This window comes from Parasteatoda tepidariorum, chromosome 1 (genome assembly GCF_043381705.1).
Source record: "Parasteatoda tepidariorum isolate YZ-2023 chromosome 1, CAS_Ptep_4.0, whole genome shotgun sequence".
NCBI lineage: Eukaryota > Metazoa > Arthropoda > Arachnida > Araneae > Theridiidae > Parasteatoda > Parasteatoda tepidariorum.
The window spans coordinates 27,335,371-27,353,933 of NC_092204.1; the positions used below are offsets into that span (position 1 = coordinate 27,335,371).

Genomic DNA, 18,563 nt, shown 5'->3' on the forward strand with positions numbered 1-18,563 from the left:
GTTCAGTTTTAAAAAATATGCAATAGATGAAAGTTTCACAAATCTTGCTTGTTCCTTGATGGCAATGCCTGCTAGTTCTGCTGGACTTGAGAGAATCTTCTCAAATTTCTCGTTTGTGCATAGCAAATTGAGAAATTGTTTAGGTTTAGAAACTGCATCAAAACTTGTCTTTTGTTATAGATTACTACAGAGTGCAAACAATGTAATATTTGATTTTGAATGGGGATAATTTTGTAAATAAATTGTACTTTGTTTAACATTTAATTGTTTTTTCTGTGAATTATCCATTGTATGTCAATCTCAGTACTTCTTTTCTAAGAAGAGATTTTTTTATCTTTTGCCATGTTGATTGTCTCCTTGAATTACGTATTATGGTTTCCAGTACAAGGTCATTTGACCCCAATTGGCTGCTGATTTTTAAGCATTGCAGTTCTGTATGGTTTTTAATACTTAATTATTTCTTACATTACATACGTAAATGTATATTTAATTAATTTTTAAACCTTTCATATATAGTTACTTGATTTCATATTTTTTTTTTTGCAAAAGCATATTTTATTTCAAGTTCTTCCGTTTTCTTTTCAGCCGAAAGATTCTTGATAATTGGGCCAAACATGCTTTCACTGAGGTGATGCAGATGAAAGCTGATAAAGAATTACTCAAATGTGTAAACTTAATGTGTTGTAGAGAATATCCTCCTTTCATTGAAACACTACAGTCATCCAAACCATCTGAAGTTATTGGTAATTGATCTAAATATGAATAAACTTTTCAATTTTGATATGGCAGTGTAGGCAACTGTTTTTTATTTTATAACCGTCATTGAACAGCCGACCAAATTTTGAGTTTACGACCAGCAATGTTGGACTCCGTACCCTTGTAATTTTGAACCCAATCCAGAAGACAAGGGAACTCCTGGATCAAGTATTGGGAGACATTTGCAGGATTGTTAACGACCAGCCATCGCTGGGATTCAATATACTTTTATGATGGTTAAGATTTTTTTTATTATTGATTCATTTTAATTGTTCATTAGGAAACTGAGCAAAAAAACTATATTTAATTTGAAATGGACAAATGAACTTTTAAATCCTCGCTGTTCGAACTGGATTAAAGCAGTTTGCGATGATCCGTTTAAAACACATTGCCATTTATGTAATAAAATTGTAAAGAATCATACAAAGGAAAATTATTTTTATAAGTTAATAATAAAATAATACTAACTAAATTCATAGTGTTAGTCACGTGAAAACTCATCATTTTTCATGTATGCATACTGACAATCAAAAGTTTTTTTAATTTTTTTTAAATTTAAAATTGCTGTGTATAGTTAAAATGCGTAATTTTATTCAAATTTCTCTGGAAATCCGGGAATTATTTATTTCTGGAATTAAATGGGAACCCTGTGGAAGCTTTGTAATAAAAGGAAGCAACAAAGAAAAATATGCTGATGTGAAATTTTGTTTCTTGTTCTCTAACTAAAAATGACGAATAACAGCTTTTGAAAGAAACGTTCTCAGAGGTATCTTTTGCGGTTTCAAAGAAAATTTTATGTAGATGCTTTTACTCAGAAATTTATAGAACTATTAAAGAGCCCAATGTTATCAAAAGTAGTAAAATTAAAAAAATGAATTGGGATGCTCATATTTTTCGATAACAGATAAGAAAAAAAATCCAATGAGGAAAATTTTTGTGTCAAACCCCATTACTGGTCGAAAAGGAAGAAGGTAGCAAACATTACTGATGTTATCTTTTAAATATTTGATAGAAGAAGAAAAACAGAATATTCCAAAGTTCGTATTAATAAAAAAAAAATCATTTTTCAAAAATTTCACCTTTTGAGATAAAGGGGTAAAATTCTCCCTTGTACTTGCTGTCCAAAGCACAAATGGTACTACCTAGCACAACTGCACTCGCTGTCCAAATTAAAAGACCCCAGCATTAACGGTACTGGAGTTATAATACGAGACAAACTCTTCCTTTCATTATGTATAGATGTATAAGGCTAACATAACTCTGATAAATGGGCTGGTTTTGTTTCTCCCCAATGGATGATCATGACATTATTGAAACTGACTCATAAAATGACTGAACTGTATAACCTTTAAAATGCAAACTACTTGGCAGTTCAAAACGTCCAGAGTTTGAAAAATTCTGAATTTTAGATATTCAGTCAAAAAATTATTTAAAGAAAATGCTCATTGTCATCCTCATAAATCTACGTGGATTTTTCCTCTTACTTTTAGCTGTAATTTGGCGAATTTTTTAATTTAAAATGGAATTTGAATTATGTAATAAAAACAATATTAAGCAAACATTTTTTTGGGAATATATTTCAGTAAGCTAGTTTTTATTAGATTTTTCCACTACCTACAAATATATCTTTTTGCTCTGGAAATTACCAACCATGATTCATAAATCTAAACTTTTTTTCATAAATATAAACTCTAAAACTGAATGATGAGTCTCATCAAATAATAATTTTATTTTATTCTCTAGGTTTTCTGAAACTGAATGACGATGAAGATTATCAATTAACAATAATAAATTTAATAACTCAGATGACTAGCTTACCACCAGACTTCTTACAAACTGTGGCTGACTTGATTTTGAGTGACCAGTCTTTATCTTTAGACATAATTTCTAAACTGATCAGATCACTTTACAACAGGTATGTGAATAAATTTGGTTAAACATTCAAAAATAAATTTACAGTAATAATAATAAAGAGACAAAAAAGAAATGAGAGATTAACAAAAAAAAATTAATCAAAATAATAATAAGTTTTATTTACTGTGCCTAAGCTGCAAGTACACAGAATCCATAAAATATGTATAAATATATATATATATATAAAAAAAGGATTGTATTTTTCTTCTTTTCAGATTTTTTTTTTTTAAAATACTATAATGGATGAAATGCTTAGTCAGTTTTTCTAAATAGCTGTGTCCTCTTTTTCTTAAACATGCGTTTTGAGCTGTGTTTCTTTTCTTAGACATATTTTTTGAGCATTGTCCAGAACAAAAATTTTAACTTATGTTATATCTATAATTTACAATTGTTGTGCGCTGTTGGAGATTTTACCTATTTTATTGTCAAAGTGGCATGCATAAATGTGCAATTGCCGTTTGTGAAAAATCTTTTGGAGAAAATATTTTACAAAGAGTTGCTCATTATAAAAGAAAATTAAACAAATAAATGTTTGCCAAAAAGTTTTTTGGCTTAATATAGGAATTAAATGATCAGAAAAAAGATGCCAATATACTAATAAAAGAACAAAAATGCTAAAATACTTGGTTTTTGAATAAATTTTGTCAAAATTGTGTGTCAATGAATAAGATGTCTGTTGTAAGCTGTTAAAAGCATTATAGAAAATGTTTTGATGGAGAAGTCTGCTGTTATGTCTCTTAGGTTAAATATTTTTCTGTTTACTTTCGGTTTATAATTTTTGTGTAATAATAACTTTTTATCATTTTTATGGCCTGAGAATTATATTTTTTTCCTTCTAGATTTGTTGATGAACGAGTAAGCCAGGAAGAATTCAAAGAATTCCTTAGATTCTTACTAAATGTTTCTTTCGGTAAGTGATTTTCTCTTTACTTTTAAGAGCTGAATAATTGTCATTTGACACCTATTTTTTTATTTATTATTTATTTTAATGTAAATATCATTATGTTTGGTTTATTAAATGCACTTTAGAAGGTCGCCAAGAATATTCCTAGTGAATGTCTACAAATTAGATATTAAATCAAAATTTAATTAGGCATGTTAATTGAATTTTTATTAAATTAAAATTTCAATGAAATCAAAAATTAAAAATAGTCAGAAACCAGTTAGCAAAGTGTTCTTTTTTAAAAGGAGAAAACCTTTATAATTTATATTGCGAGGCAAGAGAGATGATGCTGTTGACTTCCAGAGACTGATTTTCTTTTGTTTGTAATCTTTTGTTGTTCTTGTTTTAATATATATACTGTTATTGTTATGAAGTTTGTTATTATTATTATTATTTTTTTTATAATTTTTTTTTCTCCACAACTCTAATCTTGTACTTCTGCAATGCATGGAGACCAATAATATTAAATCAAGTGCTTTTGAACTAAAATGTATGTCTATATACATGCGCCTATATAGAACTAAGAAGTATATACACTTTAAATTTGCACTGTTTTGAATTGCGTAAATGCCAACTGTATATTTTTGTTGTATTTCTGACTACTGAGATCTATTGTGTGAAAATGGCAAATCTGTATTATCAAAAATCACAATGGTTTTGTTGATTGCTTTTATAAACATGTTGCTGTGAGTTTCCACATGATTTTATTTTCTCGCTTTTTTTAAAAAAAATACAATAAAATAAATGATGGAATACCAAAATATTTCAATTAAAGAATTTATTGCCCATACCAGTGGTTTTAAATGACTTATCAACATTTGTAGCTGTTTCCACACACTGGCATGAACCTTAGAAGTAGTACAACTGAAAACATTTTATCGTCTCTTAAAATAATTAAAAGGTTTTGAATATGTATATATTTTTTAAAGAGATCTAGATATTCTTATTAAAACACAAAGCAGGTGTGTTTAAAAAAAAGGGAACACCCTGACTGACTTTTGATCGAATGATCGGATTTTCATTCACAGTGACTCAATCTTAATGGTTCAAGTGCCTAACCTTAAATCTACCAATTAGTAAGTAAAGATATTTTGAAATCAGACGCAAAAAAACTAGCTTTCTCTGAATAAGCATACCTTTTTTTTTCCATTCATTTGCATTCTGTCCTCAAAATATTGGAGGGGTAACTTACAATATAGTAAATAAGTCTCAATAGTTTAGTCAGGAGAGCAGTTGAATGTTTGGACCCGTTAGTGTTAATTTTATTTTATGTGCATTTCACCATATCTTGAAAACTTTTTAAATGAATCCAAAAACTTTATTGAATATAATAGTGAATCAAATTGAAATTCTATTGAAAAACTTCATGAATCAAAAAACTCCATTGAATATAAGACTTGATAACACAGTAACTATCTACTGATTTTGCTCAATCTTCGTACTTTTCACTTAAATTTTTTTCTACTGTTATAATATGAAATAATAAATAATCATTAAAAATTATTTTTTTGCTCAGAATCATCTTTGGATAAAAAAAAATTTTATAATTGTATTAAAAAAATATTTCAATTCCTGGAGAAAAAATTTTGAAATTTAGCTAAATATGCACACAAAGTTAAATTATTATTACAGGATTTAAACCATTCTCCTGACCAAATTATTAGAACCCTATTTCCCAGATTACACCTGTCCCCATATTTTGAAAGTTAGGAATCTGAATCTGATGAAAAAAGTGTGCTAATTCTGAAAAAGTACATTTTTGTCTCTGATTGCATAACTTAAAATATCATCATCACTTACTGATTAACAGATTCCAGTTAGAGCTTTCGAACTATTAGGTTCGACTCTTAGTATGTGAAAGCCTGATCATTAGATCAAAAGTTATTTAGGATATTCTTTTTGTGTACTGTACTTGCAATGCTAATTTTTAAAACTGATGTTTCAAAATATTGCAAGTTATTAAAATCTTCATTCTTTTACTCTGTCACTTGAGAGCTTTTTGTGATATATATGTTTTTTTTTATGTTTTGCACAATCCATTAAAAATTTTTCATGTATTGTAAAAAATATGCATTTCATACCTTATGCTTGACAAATAATTTTCTTTATTTACAGATGTGGTTGCTGTTGAAAAAGCAATGGATAAATACACTCCTGATTACTTTCATGGGAATAAGTACGGTGATGAAGAAAGTTCTGATCAAAAAGAAGAATATTCAGATGAATTAATACATCTTCTTTTTTATGTTCAACAAGGGGGATGTATTTTCACTGTGGTACCATCTCAACAGTGGGAGAGGCATTCCAGGATTTTCGAAGTAATTTTTTTCATGCTTTCTTTGATTGTTTTTAATTATCTCTTACATTGAAACTTTTATCATCACATATGGCAAAGTGGAGTTCATTATAGATTGCACATGTTTTTATTAAAATACAGTACGGAACCCGTTACCCGGAAATCAGAAAACCAAAAAACCGGAACGAAATTCTATACATTTTCCCGCCATTTAAAAAAAAATAATAAATTTTCCCTCGTAAGATTTTAGGATTTTCCGTTCTTTTTTAAAAAAGACGTTTACTTTACCATCATTTTGGAAATAATCATTAGTGTATTACTCCATCGTTTTTTCTTTTTTTTAAGATTATTTCCATTTTTTATTTATTTTTTAGTTGGGTTTAACAATAAAAAAACGGCTTTTTGTAGCGATTCAGAAAACCGGAGAAATCAGTTATCCGGAATATCGATGGTTCCGATCGTTCCGTACTGTATTACACTTATATTTTTATGCTACATAGTAATCATAATGTTGCAATAAATCAATATTTGTCCCAAAATAATTTAACTAAGCATAATAATTATTTTTAATTTAATAATTATAATTTTTCACTTAAAGTAAATATAAATATTTATTATCAATGTGTAACCTACTGCAGTTTTCAATTTATAAAAAATACTAAAAAAAAATCATTTTTAATATTTGACCTACTTAATATGCAGGGTTCGTAGCTGTCCTGATGAAAAATAGAACGACTTCCTTTGTCCTAATTTTTAGCCTTTTATCCTAATATCTTGATTTTTGTGTTTACAGAACATCCCATTTTCAATGAACGTTAATACAAATTTTAAAATAATCAATTTGTAGAACCAAAAGATTTATTTTTTTCATTCAATTTTTTATTTTAATTAATAATGTTAGTAAAAATTGTAAAGTTCTTTAGATCAAACTTAGGTACCACACACTAATTATATACATAATTCAGTCATTATAGCCTTACCCTCAGGATTTATTGTTCCAAACTTTTTGGCAATTTTGTATTTTATAGAAAAGAAACTCAATAATTTTTCATTATTAAGTTTTTATAAATATAAATTAAGGGGTCACACACTTGTTTATAATTTTTAGTAAATGCAGTAACAAATCCTATAGGTAGAAGTTTTGTCGGCCAACTTGCTCTGCTTTGTTAAAATAGTTTTTCTAGTGTTAGAAAAAATTTATGTTCATTCTTGCATTTTCATTTAAACTTCATTAAATTTCATTTAAAGTTTTGTTGCCCTCCACTACATTTAAATAATTCATATACTCATATGACGGCCACTTTATTTGAACTATCCCCACCTTGAATTTTTGAAGTATAGGCAAAATTAAACACAAGTAAGTTTTAGTTTTTAACTTGCTACCACTTTATAAAATTTTGTGCTGAAAGCGGAAATAAAATTTAAATCTTTAAAATTCCTTTCTTTTATTGAATTTTATACCAATCAACAATACTGTGATGATGCTATCGCAATCCACCCAAATTTGATACAGTTTGGCTCTCCTCTAAATTTAAAAGCATTAATTTTAACGGTGCCTTGCACCTAGTTTATCTTAACTACAACCGGGAGTTACGCCAAGCCGGTTCCCCGGATGGACGCTATCATTCAAGCATTCGAAGTGTGTTTACGCTCTGTGTTGGTGATCGAGAAATTTTGTGAGATTCTCTTTCCTTCTCTGCGTGATCGTTTTTCTGAATTTTATGATTGTCTGCAAATTACTAAGGTTGCGCATCTTATGCGAATCTGGTAATTAGGATATAACAAATTTTATATATATATTTATTTTTGAGATATAACCAGCCGAGCATGCAGAGAAGGAGACACGTGTTCTCGGATAGGAAATACACGAGGTAATCCAGTGCTCCTTTTTCCAATGAAGATGTTTTTGTTGAATGGTGACGAATAAATGACTAGCTGTGAAGAATCCAGGACTCTTTATTTTTTTACTTGGACCAGTGTTCCTGTGGCCCCACTCATACGACACGTGCACATGGCAGCAACGTACCAAATACAGTATTCATAAAGTTTTTAAATAGTAAATTGAGGGATTATTCACTAAATTACTTTTGTTCATAAATGTTACGCAGCATATTAGCTGTGTTTTTGTTTTAAATATTGGTATAACGGAATATTAATTAAATGGTAATAGTTACTTTTTAATACAACACAGTCCCATAAAAATTTTCTTTATATTGATCTCTATTATGAGTTGTGCAGTGCTTCATTAATGGAATTATTAAAAAGAAAAATTTATATCTAAACAAAGTAGTTCTAAAATTAATATATATATTTATCTTTAACATCTATACTTAAATTGAGAGAATTATATTTTTATTTAGTTTGTCTTTTTTGCCCTTTTTAAAAAGTATTATGGTTTATGTATACTTTCCAAAAAAAAAATTTCTGATTTTTTTGAAAGATGATCCAATATTTCCTTTTTTCCACTACAAAATGTTTTAGTAACTATATTTTTTATTATTCCAAGAAATATTACTATACATAGCAGTAAGAAAGAAAATATTATATAGATGAGATAAAAAACAAAATAATAAAAAAAAATTTAAGCAAGTCACAAAGTACCCCACGTAAAAATAAAGTGCTACATTTTGAAATACACTTAGATATGTTATGATATTTTTTTGAATTTTAAAGAATACAGCTGCTAACACTTACTATGTCTATTATTTTGAAAAAACATTTTTTTTCTTTAAAGAAAATATGAATAGAAGCTGTGAAAAAGGTTAAACAGCTTTTGCTGTGAACTAATCTAAAATGCTAAATGATTATTTGAGAACACCAAAAGTACAATATTTTCCAGTTAATGTGAAATTTACATTTCGGCCATTATTCCCATCATCATGATACACTGTAGAAAAAAAAAGCAAAACGGTAACTCAGCTAATATCAACAGCTTCATTAGAATCCGTTAGTTTCAGTCCTTGCAGGTGGGAAGGCATGACAGAAAAGTCTCTATTATTTCAACAAGTTATCCGCTCACAGGATGCCGGCCAAAGAACAATATGATGAAACCTGTTATCCAAGAGACGGGAGAGAGAGAGAAAGGAACACTTAAATGTATTTAGCCTACATAATAATTCACATATCAACCATGCCAATAACTTAATGTAATTATGCTAATTACTTACTTTTCATGTGCAATGCCCTAATGAATTAAAGCGCATTAACTGGGAAAGATAAAAACAAAATCCTTCAAAATAAACAAAACCTCAAATTTCAATAAGTAATGTCATTTAATTGATGCTTTTGAATTCAGCAATTGATGGAATGTTATAACATTTACACTATTAAGATTATTGAAGCTAATTTAATTTTGTCACTTGAAAAAAAATCTTAAGTTGACGAACATATAGTTAATAATTAAATATGCCATTTTATTTAAATTTGCCTCTGTTACCTTAGATCAGTGATTCTCAACCTTTTTTTGTTGCGGCAAACTTTTAACGATTTCGAAATTTGATGGCACACAATGAAAAAAATTAGATTAAAAGTTGTTGAATTACTTATTTTACACAGTGTTAAATAGTTTGTGATAATTTTGAATGTGAAATAAAATAATATGCACTATAAAAGCGCATTTATTAAGGGATTAATTATTTCTTTCGACCAATTTTTTATTAGTTAGTAACAGTTATTTATTTTTTTGCTAGTTATTAATTGTTAACTTGTTTTCTATAATTATTAACTGTTATTTTTTTGTGATTTCTTGTTAACTAGTTTTTTTACTAATTATTAATTGTTAGCTTAATTTTTGTTAGTTATCCTTTGTTAATTTGTTTATTAATTACATAGCTTACTTTAATGATTAGCTCTTACTACATTTTTTAAAATTGTGTGGCATATACAATTTAAACACTTTCATCTTATTTTAAGATTGTCAGAGACAATACAATCGCCGACAAAGATGTTCACGCTGTTAAAGCGTGGAAAAATTATAAAAAGTATATATATATAGATATATATATACACTTTTCTTTAATGTAAACTTTACTCATAATAAAAAAAAAAAGCGTTCTAATTTTTATTGTATCATTTCTTAATATTTGGCGGCACACAAAAATGCCACGGCACAGTGGTTGAGAATTACTGCCTTAGATACTGTGAGTAATAAAAAGCTTTGTTATCCTTGCTTTTCACTGTAGATTTGTGCAAACCTAGATAATTGATTTTATATTACTGTTGTTTCCCCTTAATTCTGATTTACAAAAATTCTGGTCTTGAAAACTTATATTTTTTATATTTTCTTAAATAAGGATGTAATGTTGCTTTAAATGTTTATTGTTAATATACTTTGTGTTTTGATTAACTCTTTTATTTTTAAAGGTCTGCCTTGAATGTTTAGTTATACCGCAAGACCGTGGCATAGCAATGGAAGTAGCAACAGACTTTTTTGCTGAGCTATTGGTATGAACTTTTTTACTTTGTACTAAAAACTATAAAATCTTAGAAATAATCATTGAATTTAAAATAATATTTTAAAGGAGTACTTTAACATTTTTTAATCGTAAGAATGCATAAATTATTGCTTATTCTATGAAAAATGCTATATTTCTAATGAATTATTAAGTAAAAATAAGGTTCAAGATTTATTGATATTTTGGTGGGAAAAATCAGGTAATTGTATTTCTGTTATAAATTGTGAATTCTGTCATGGTGCTGATTAAAAAAATACATTGATAATGCTTATATAAGTTTTTTTTTTTATGTCTGCTTGACTTAATCTTAGAACAACCAATGTTGAAAAAAGTTGGTTTCAAAGTTTTAAATCAATAAACATTTTGCTTTTATAACATTGCTATACAAAAAAGTGATTTATTATTTTCCTCTATAAATTCATTTATTTAATCCTTTAATAAATGCCAGGCTATTGACAGACTTTCCAATATTTTTTCACAATTGATTTAATTTACAGGGGAGCAGAAGTCCCCGTATGTTTAGAATTGCAGTCATGTCTAATCAGAGCATGACTACAGCTGCCACAAACATGGGCTAAATAGTTAATGTGTCAATAAATAAACGAGTACTTCTGATAAATAAAACTATAACCTTTTATTTATTTAGAATTAAAATTTCCACACTTTGAAACACCCTAAAATACTAAAAAATAAGATGGTAATAAGCTGAAATGTTTTTTACTTAAAAACTTTCTGACACATGTTTTTGATGAAATCTTTTTTCCAGAATTCTAAATGGACATTTCCTGTACATTCTGCCATAGCCCTGTTGAAACTGTCTACATATGTTTATTTGTTTGAAGACTACTGCATTCCCCAAGAAAAGGCATCAATGTTCACTGAAGATTTGATGTGTAGTAGTTTATTCTACATAAGCATTGTGACGCAAAAAGAGCCTCATGAAAATTTTAAGTCTCTGTGTGTGAGTGAATTGCAAAACGCGCTTGGCTTGAGTAATGAAAATGCCTATACTTTATCTCATATGTTGATTAACAGGCTTTTTGATCAAGGAAGTAAGTTTTCAAAGTTTCAATCCACTCCAATACCTTGATTTTTTTTACTGCTCTATTTGTAACACTGTATAACAGATATAGCGATGGTCCCGATCATTCCGGATAATCGGTTCCCTACTGTAGTAAAGACTTAATTCATGTATCAAAAGCCCAATGACCTATCATATACCTATTTTCTGAACCGTTCATGTAACCATTTGGCATACCTATGACCTAATCAGGAAATCTGCACAGCTTCTATTGATTTCAATGATGTCTTGCTTCCTGATATCTTGAAACTTTGATGTGGTAGATAAGGCTTTGGTCACAGAGAAAGTTGATGGTTGTTAATGAGAGCGCCTTTCTTTTGCCTTTTTGTCGCTGTTAATCCCTTACCTGACGAGTAAAATTTACGTGATTCACTCCCCAGTGCCACCGTTTTTCACTCAGGTGCGCTTTGTTACGCAATGTTATGGTGGGGGGGGGGAGATGTGCACTTTGCAATTTAAAAACAGTTTACTTTCACAAGAGAAGAAAAAGGAAAAATAGAAAATGCAAAATTTTAAATTAAAGAGTAAAAATACAATATAAAAGATGTTGAAACTTAGCTGTTACATGATAAATCCTGAAACATGGTTGGACACATAAACCAACATCACATTCATTGCACTGATAGCGGGATTCACGACGAATATACACGGGAAACGAAAGAAAAATAAACCAGACCTTACTCAAGTAGAAAAAAAACAAGCAATAAATATGATCCGAAATTGGTAATACATTCATTGCAAACACTTTCATTGTCAACCACTTTCAAGGTCATTTTACTGCATTTAGAAGTCGGGGTGTAGTTCTAGTTATAGCAGCGCAATGCAAAGCATCGTACTTCGGGAAAGTGTATATATACGCCTGCGGCAGTTAACACATAGTCTGGCCGAGACGTATATATTCGCCCACGGCAGTTAAGGGGTTAAGTGCAGAAAGGCTAAAAAAAAATGGGGTTTTGAGAAAATGATGTGTTTCTAAATAAAAGAACAGGGTGCATTGTGTTTTTAAAGGTTGCTTATTTTTTGTCGAAAAATTTGACTATGCACCCTGAAGGAACAAACTTTTGTTATTTCCAGTCATATATATACAAGAAACACACATTATCGTCTAAAGGGCATTTTTCACATTTGTAATCTATCCTATTGCAGGTTAGAGATGTGAAATGAGTGAGTTTTTTTTTCTTGCCTTTGTATATTTGCTTTATTAAGTTTTGCCATCCATTACAAAAAAGGAAATATATCCAGGGTTGGAGAGCCTCTTTAAATACTAAAAAGTGTGGGCTTCTTGGTGGGTAGAACAGTTCCAGAAATGTTTGCTATTTATGCTAATAAATTTTCCACACAAAATGCCGCCAGGAGAGTCAGAAAGCCCAATATGGTGTAAATATGCCTGTAGAAAGTCTTCATGCCATTGGCCCTAGGAACACAGGATGTTCTAAGACAGGGATGGCGAACCAATGGCACGCGTGCCATTTATGGCACGAAACACAATATTTTGGGCACGCCACCGATCACAAATGTTATTACACTATGAAGCATATGTAACAGCTAAATTAAAATTTAAAAAAATAAGCAAAATAATAAACAATTATTAATAAAAAAATTAACTATTAATGCTAAAAAAAACAATTAATAACCATAAAAAACAAGCTAACAATAAATAACTAGCAAAAAAAATAACAGTCCTGCTTAAACTAACACCTTACAACCTAATATAAGTTATTTGTCATCTAATCTGCAACAACAGAAGCCACACTGATGTTACTTTATGTTGTTATGTAGACATGGCAAAACGCATTTTTTTTCAATGCAAATAAAGAGTTTTGAGTTGATAGTATTTAGTATTATTATTTTCCCAATAATCACGAAGTCAAAATTATTTGACGGCACGTCTATGACCTCATTAAACAATTTTTTAGAAACATTGGTACGTTGGTGTATAAAGGTTCGCCACCCCTGTTCTAAGAGGTTCTCCCTAGAAGCACCAAGAGCTTGTTTCCTGTAAGAAGTTGCTCGTTGAACTCAATTTTTTTGTTTTACTAACAATTTGATGTTTCTCAGTTAGACTTGTGGGGGGGGGGCATCTAAGAAAGATGCTTTTTGTGCAAAATTCTCTGCATTTTCATTTCCCCACTATAGCTAAGATTACATTGTAGAATTATTTCTTTACCAGTAGAGTGAAGTGATCTAAACAGAACTGCACATGCAGATCCGAGGGCAGGCTGGGAACACCAAGCATGTGGCAGATCCCTTTAACACATTTAAAACAGCATATAAAAGAAAGATTAAAAGGAGTTTAGTGAAATGAGGAGGAGTTTAGTGAAATGGGAGAAGGAGTTTAGTGAAATGAGTGAGTGGCCTGAATAGAATTATAGAATCTGAATAATAAAATAGTATGTGTAGATAAATGGCTAAAACTGGAGAGTATGGGGCAAAGATAGCTAAGTGAGATTTCTTTTTCTTATGGTGTTTGTTTCATGCCTATGTCTTGTGTTAATAATTGTATTTCGTGTTGTTATCTTTCCTTATTTAATTTTATGCTGGAACTTTAATTTTATTTGATAGCTTTGGATGAAGTAACATTATTGCATGTACTGAGGATTATCAAGTTTCTTAGGACCAAAAATAAGATCAGTTCCAATGTTTTGATTCTTCCAGATTTTCATGAACTTTTTAGAGCTGTTGAGGTGAGTAAATTTAAAATTCTATATGTTTTCTACATCACATTATATTCAGAATTCGTGATTTTTTAAACCAGATTTTTTTTTAAGAAATACTTTAAAAAATTTTATTTTACAGTTAGTTGAATTTTATAAATATTATTATTATTGAAATATTTATTAGTAAAATCATGACAATTTATTTGAACTATACTACTGCATTTAAAATTGTTTATTAGTATTACTATGCAAATGCAAAACTCAAAATAATGGAAATGTACAGTTAACAACTGAAAAACAGGCTAAAATAAACAAATCACAAAATCATTTTCGCAGATTTTTTTAAAATGATAATTGATAAATTATGACTTGTGCCTCAATAGTGGGTTGATGAAATATTTCATAACAGAATGACTTACCAATTAAAAAAAAACTTTAAGAAAAGGGACTCGGAATTGATCATTTTAGATTTCTGAAATAGGTTTTTTTATTCCATATAAAATAATTTTTTCTTTAAATTGTATGTTTTTTAAAATATCAATATCTTTGCTGATTGACAGAGCAATTATTTATATTAAACAGCATTATATTTACAATAAGTTTAAAAATTATTAAAATGAAAAAAAGAAATTGAATAATCTCACATTACAATGCCTTGTAAGTTCTTTAAAACAGCGATTTCTTTCCAAAAGCATCATGAATTACAATCAAGTTGATTTCAATCAACAAACCCTGATTATATTATGATATGTCTTTCTCCAGAGATTTAAATCAATGATTTCTCTTTAAAAACATATTTTCTCTTTAGAAGATAAGTTTAAAAGTTTGCGTTTTAAAAACAGTGATTTCTTTTCAAAAACATCATAAATTACAATCAAGTTGATTTAAATCAACGAACCCTAATTATATAATGACATACACTTCACCACAGATTTTAACTCATTTGTACCCCATTTTGGTTTTTCCAATTATCGCATCATCCGCTAAACAAAGTGCAAAAACTAGTCTTCTAAATTGGGGTTTTTATTTAAAATTTCAATACCGCCCCCTGTCCCTCTTTGAGGGGATGAAGTGGGAGGCCAACTTTAGTATCAGTGAATGCATCCTTAGAAATTATTTCACTTGTGTATTCTTATTTTTCTAAACTATTACATATTTCTAGTGATATTTTGCCTTACCCATACTTTCTGTACATCTTGTATGTAAGGTAAGGTTGCCTTACTCATACTTTTTGTAATGTATGTAAGGTAATGTTTTTAGTTCTTTGTATCTGAAAAAAATATGTTTGTTTATTAAATTTTTTGAATCTGGATTTGTTAATAGTATATGAAAATAAAAACTGTTTGGAGTTGCTGGTCTAATCCTACAAAAATTATATGCAGGGTATCCGTGCACCTGGAAAGTCATGAAAAATCATGGAAAGTCATGAATTTTGGTATTGAACAAAATTTGTCATGATTTTAACTATTTTTTTAAAAAAAGGCATGGAAAGTCATGAATTTAGGTCGCCAAAAATTCTAATTATTAAACTGGAATTTACCCCTCCCCCAATATGTTGGTGTTCCGAATATCTGAATTTGTAACAAACTCCCCACTCACAGTCATATTTTATTATAATATAAAATATTTTTATCATGTTCTTTAAAAATTGTGTTCTCTCAAAAAATGAAAAGCAAAAAAGCGTCATTTCTAGAACAAATTATTATTTAAACTTCTGTGATTTCAGAATTTTTATTATTTCATTTTATCAATTTAAAATTGTAGCTGAAGCAAGCCAGTGATTGGCAAATTATTTTTATTCCGAAATGAGAACAGAAAAATCAGAAGTATTTCTTTCCTTTCCCTTGAGCAAGAAAAGTATCTTTAGAATTTAATTCTGCGGAAAAAAGAGAAAAAAATTACTTTTGAGCTATTTTATTGCTTCAAATCTTTATTTTCTCTGTTTTTTAAATTAAAAATCTATAATTATGAAGATGCAGAGTATAACAGTTTTGGTTACACCTATAATTTCAATTAATGTTGTTATGATTCTTTTTTAAATATACTATTGTGTTTTTGTCAGAGAAAATAGTAACTTCGTAAAGTCATGAAAAATTTTTGGAATTAGTCATGGAAAGTCATGAAAACTCATGAATTTGAAAATTTAAAATGTGTCAGATACCCTGTATATGAAATAATAACAATTCATTCGTAGTCCAAGAACTTATCAGTTACGAATAATTTATTTGTTTTTCTTTGTATGCATAATTTATAATAAACCAAAATATTAGCATGAACAAACTCTCAATTTTTTTTATAAAATCTGTTAAAATGAAAATTTTATTACTATTTCAGATGTATTGTGCTGAAGATAGTGAACAGCGTGCTGTTTTAGCTCAAATTTATGAGCTTCTCCAAGTACCTAGTGCGTAATTGGAAAGTATTCCATCTACAATTGGTTATAAACATTATCATTCATCTTTTCATTATGTGTATATATGGTATCATCGTTTTTATAGTTATTTATAGAAATAAAATTTGAGAAAAAAAATTTATTTGATACTGATGTTTTTAAGTTTTCAAAAAATTTCTTTTTAAATTGTCATTCAATTTTTAGAAAAAAAGAAATGCTTTTATTATTTTATTAAAATTAAATTATTGTTTTGAAAAAGAGAATAATTGCTGAAATACTAAATTCCAGTTTATCGTAAAAATAATTTTATGTTTCATTATTGCAGGGTATCTGCGTACCTGGAAAGTCATAAATTATTGAACAAAATTTGTCATGATTAACTATTTTTTAAAAAAAATCATGGAAAGTCATGGATTTAGGATAATGGATTAGTCTAATTTTTAAAATGGAATTTACCCTTTCCTCCTATTTCATGGTGTTCTGAATGACTGAATTTGTAACAAAATCCCCACTCAGTCATAATTTATTAATATATAAAATGTTTTTATCATGTTCTTTAAAAATTATGGTGTCCCTGAAAGAAAAAACATTTCTGGAGCGAATTATCTTTTAAACTTCTGTGATTTCAGAATTTTTGTTATTATTTATTTTTTTTATTTTAGCAACTTAAAATTCTAGCTGAAGCAAGCCAGTCATTGGCGAATTTTTTTATTCTCTAATGAGAACAGAAAAATCAGGAGTATTTCTTTCGTTTCGATGTACAAGAAAAGTATCTTTAGAATGTAATTCTGCAGAAAAAAAGAAGAAAAAATTATTTGCTTTTGCATTTTTTTTTCAGTTATTTTATTGCTTCAACTCTTGGCTCTGTTTTTTAAGTTTAAAATCTATAAATATGAAGATGCACGGTATAACAGTTTTGGTTATACCTATCATTTCAATTAATGTTCTTATAATGCTTTTTTTAATTTATTGTTGTGTTTTTGTTGGAGAAAATAGTAACTTCGTTAGGTCATGAAAAGTTCTTGGAATTAGTTATGGAAAGCCATGAATTTGAAAATCTAAAATGTAGCAGATACCCTGTTATTGGTAACTTCTCTTTTGATTAGCATTGACTTTATAAAAATCTTTCTTTTGAATTCATTTAATATGATGTTAATTCCAAGTTATCTTATGCATATTAAGTTAGTGAAAAGGTTTTTTTTTGCTGTTTTTTTTATAAATATTTTGGTATTGTGTTTAAAGATAACTTTTGAAAACTCAATGGATTTTAATCTATAACATGATAAGCTTAAAGAGATTTTCAATTCTCATCAACTATAAGTAATAATAGTGCTAGTTGACTTTTGCGTCACAAAATACAGATTGATAAATCAATGTATTAAATCATTTGATTGACTTCCATTTTTTGACCGGGCTTTTTTTCTATAAATGATGTGTAAATAAAAAAATTCTGATAATTTTTATTTTCAAAAAAAGTTTTTTATTTATTACTTGATGTTTGAAATGAGTAATTTAATTAACTTAAAAATTATAAATATGGACATTTTTGTGTCCATGAAAATTTGCTCCCTTAAATTGTAGGAAAAAATGATTAAAAATGATTGTAATATTTGTTCTTTTTCTCATTTTGCAGTTTTTCTCTAATTTCTACAAGTTTCAGCTTTTCTTTTTCTTCGTTTTTTTGCTACAAATAAGCAATATTATATTGGTTCAACAATAATAAAAAAAATTTTTCAAGAGTATTTACTAAATTTTGATTGTTTCTTAACATGCTTTAAAAAATAAAATTACAAAATAAATCAAAAATTCAAAATATTACAAATTGAGATATCATTTTTTAATCAGGTTTTAAGAAATTTCACTGCTTCATAACTTTTACCTTTTTAATCTTTATGATTATATCCAATTAAATATTCACAACAATTAGCCAAAATTTATTAAGGCCATTCATTAATTTACATAAGTAATATGATTTTACTTAAGTGTTTATTAACTGCTTAATTGACAACACATTTCAACTATCAATTTAGTTAAATTCAATAAATAATATATCTAATGAAAAAAGCTGTT

General features: G+C 28.2%; 1 protein-coding gene across 1 annotated transcript in view; it reads left to right on the forward strand.

Moving 5' to 3' along the window:
• LOC107446358 (testis-expressed protein 10) overlaps positions 1 to 16,635 on the forward strand; it is a 35,002-nt gene extending 18,367 nt beyond the window's left edge. Inside the window, exons 8-15 of the mRNA XM_071177856.1 lie at positions 586 to 743; positions 2,500 to 2,671; positions 3,510 to 3,580; positions 5,729 to 5,931; positions 10,272 to 10,352; positions 11,130 to 11,415; positions 14,007 to 14,128; positions 16,436 to 16,635. Coding sequence (XP_071033957.1) covers positions 586 to 743; positions 2,500 to 2,671; positions 3,510 to 3,580; positions 5,729 to 5,931; positions 10,272 to 10,352; positions 11,130 to 11,415; positions 14,007 to 14,128; positions 16,436 to 16,513 — 1,171 coding nt within the window. The 3' untranslated portion in view covers positions 16,514 to 16,635. The remainder of the gene's footprint in view (positions 1 to 585; positions 744 to 2,499; positions 2,672 to 3,509; positions 3,581 to 5,728; positions 5,932 to 10,271; positions 10,353 to 11,129; positions 11,416 to 14,006; positions 14,129 to 16,435) is intronic.
• The last annotated feature ends 1,928 nt before the right edge of the window (positions 16,636 to 18,563 follow it).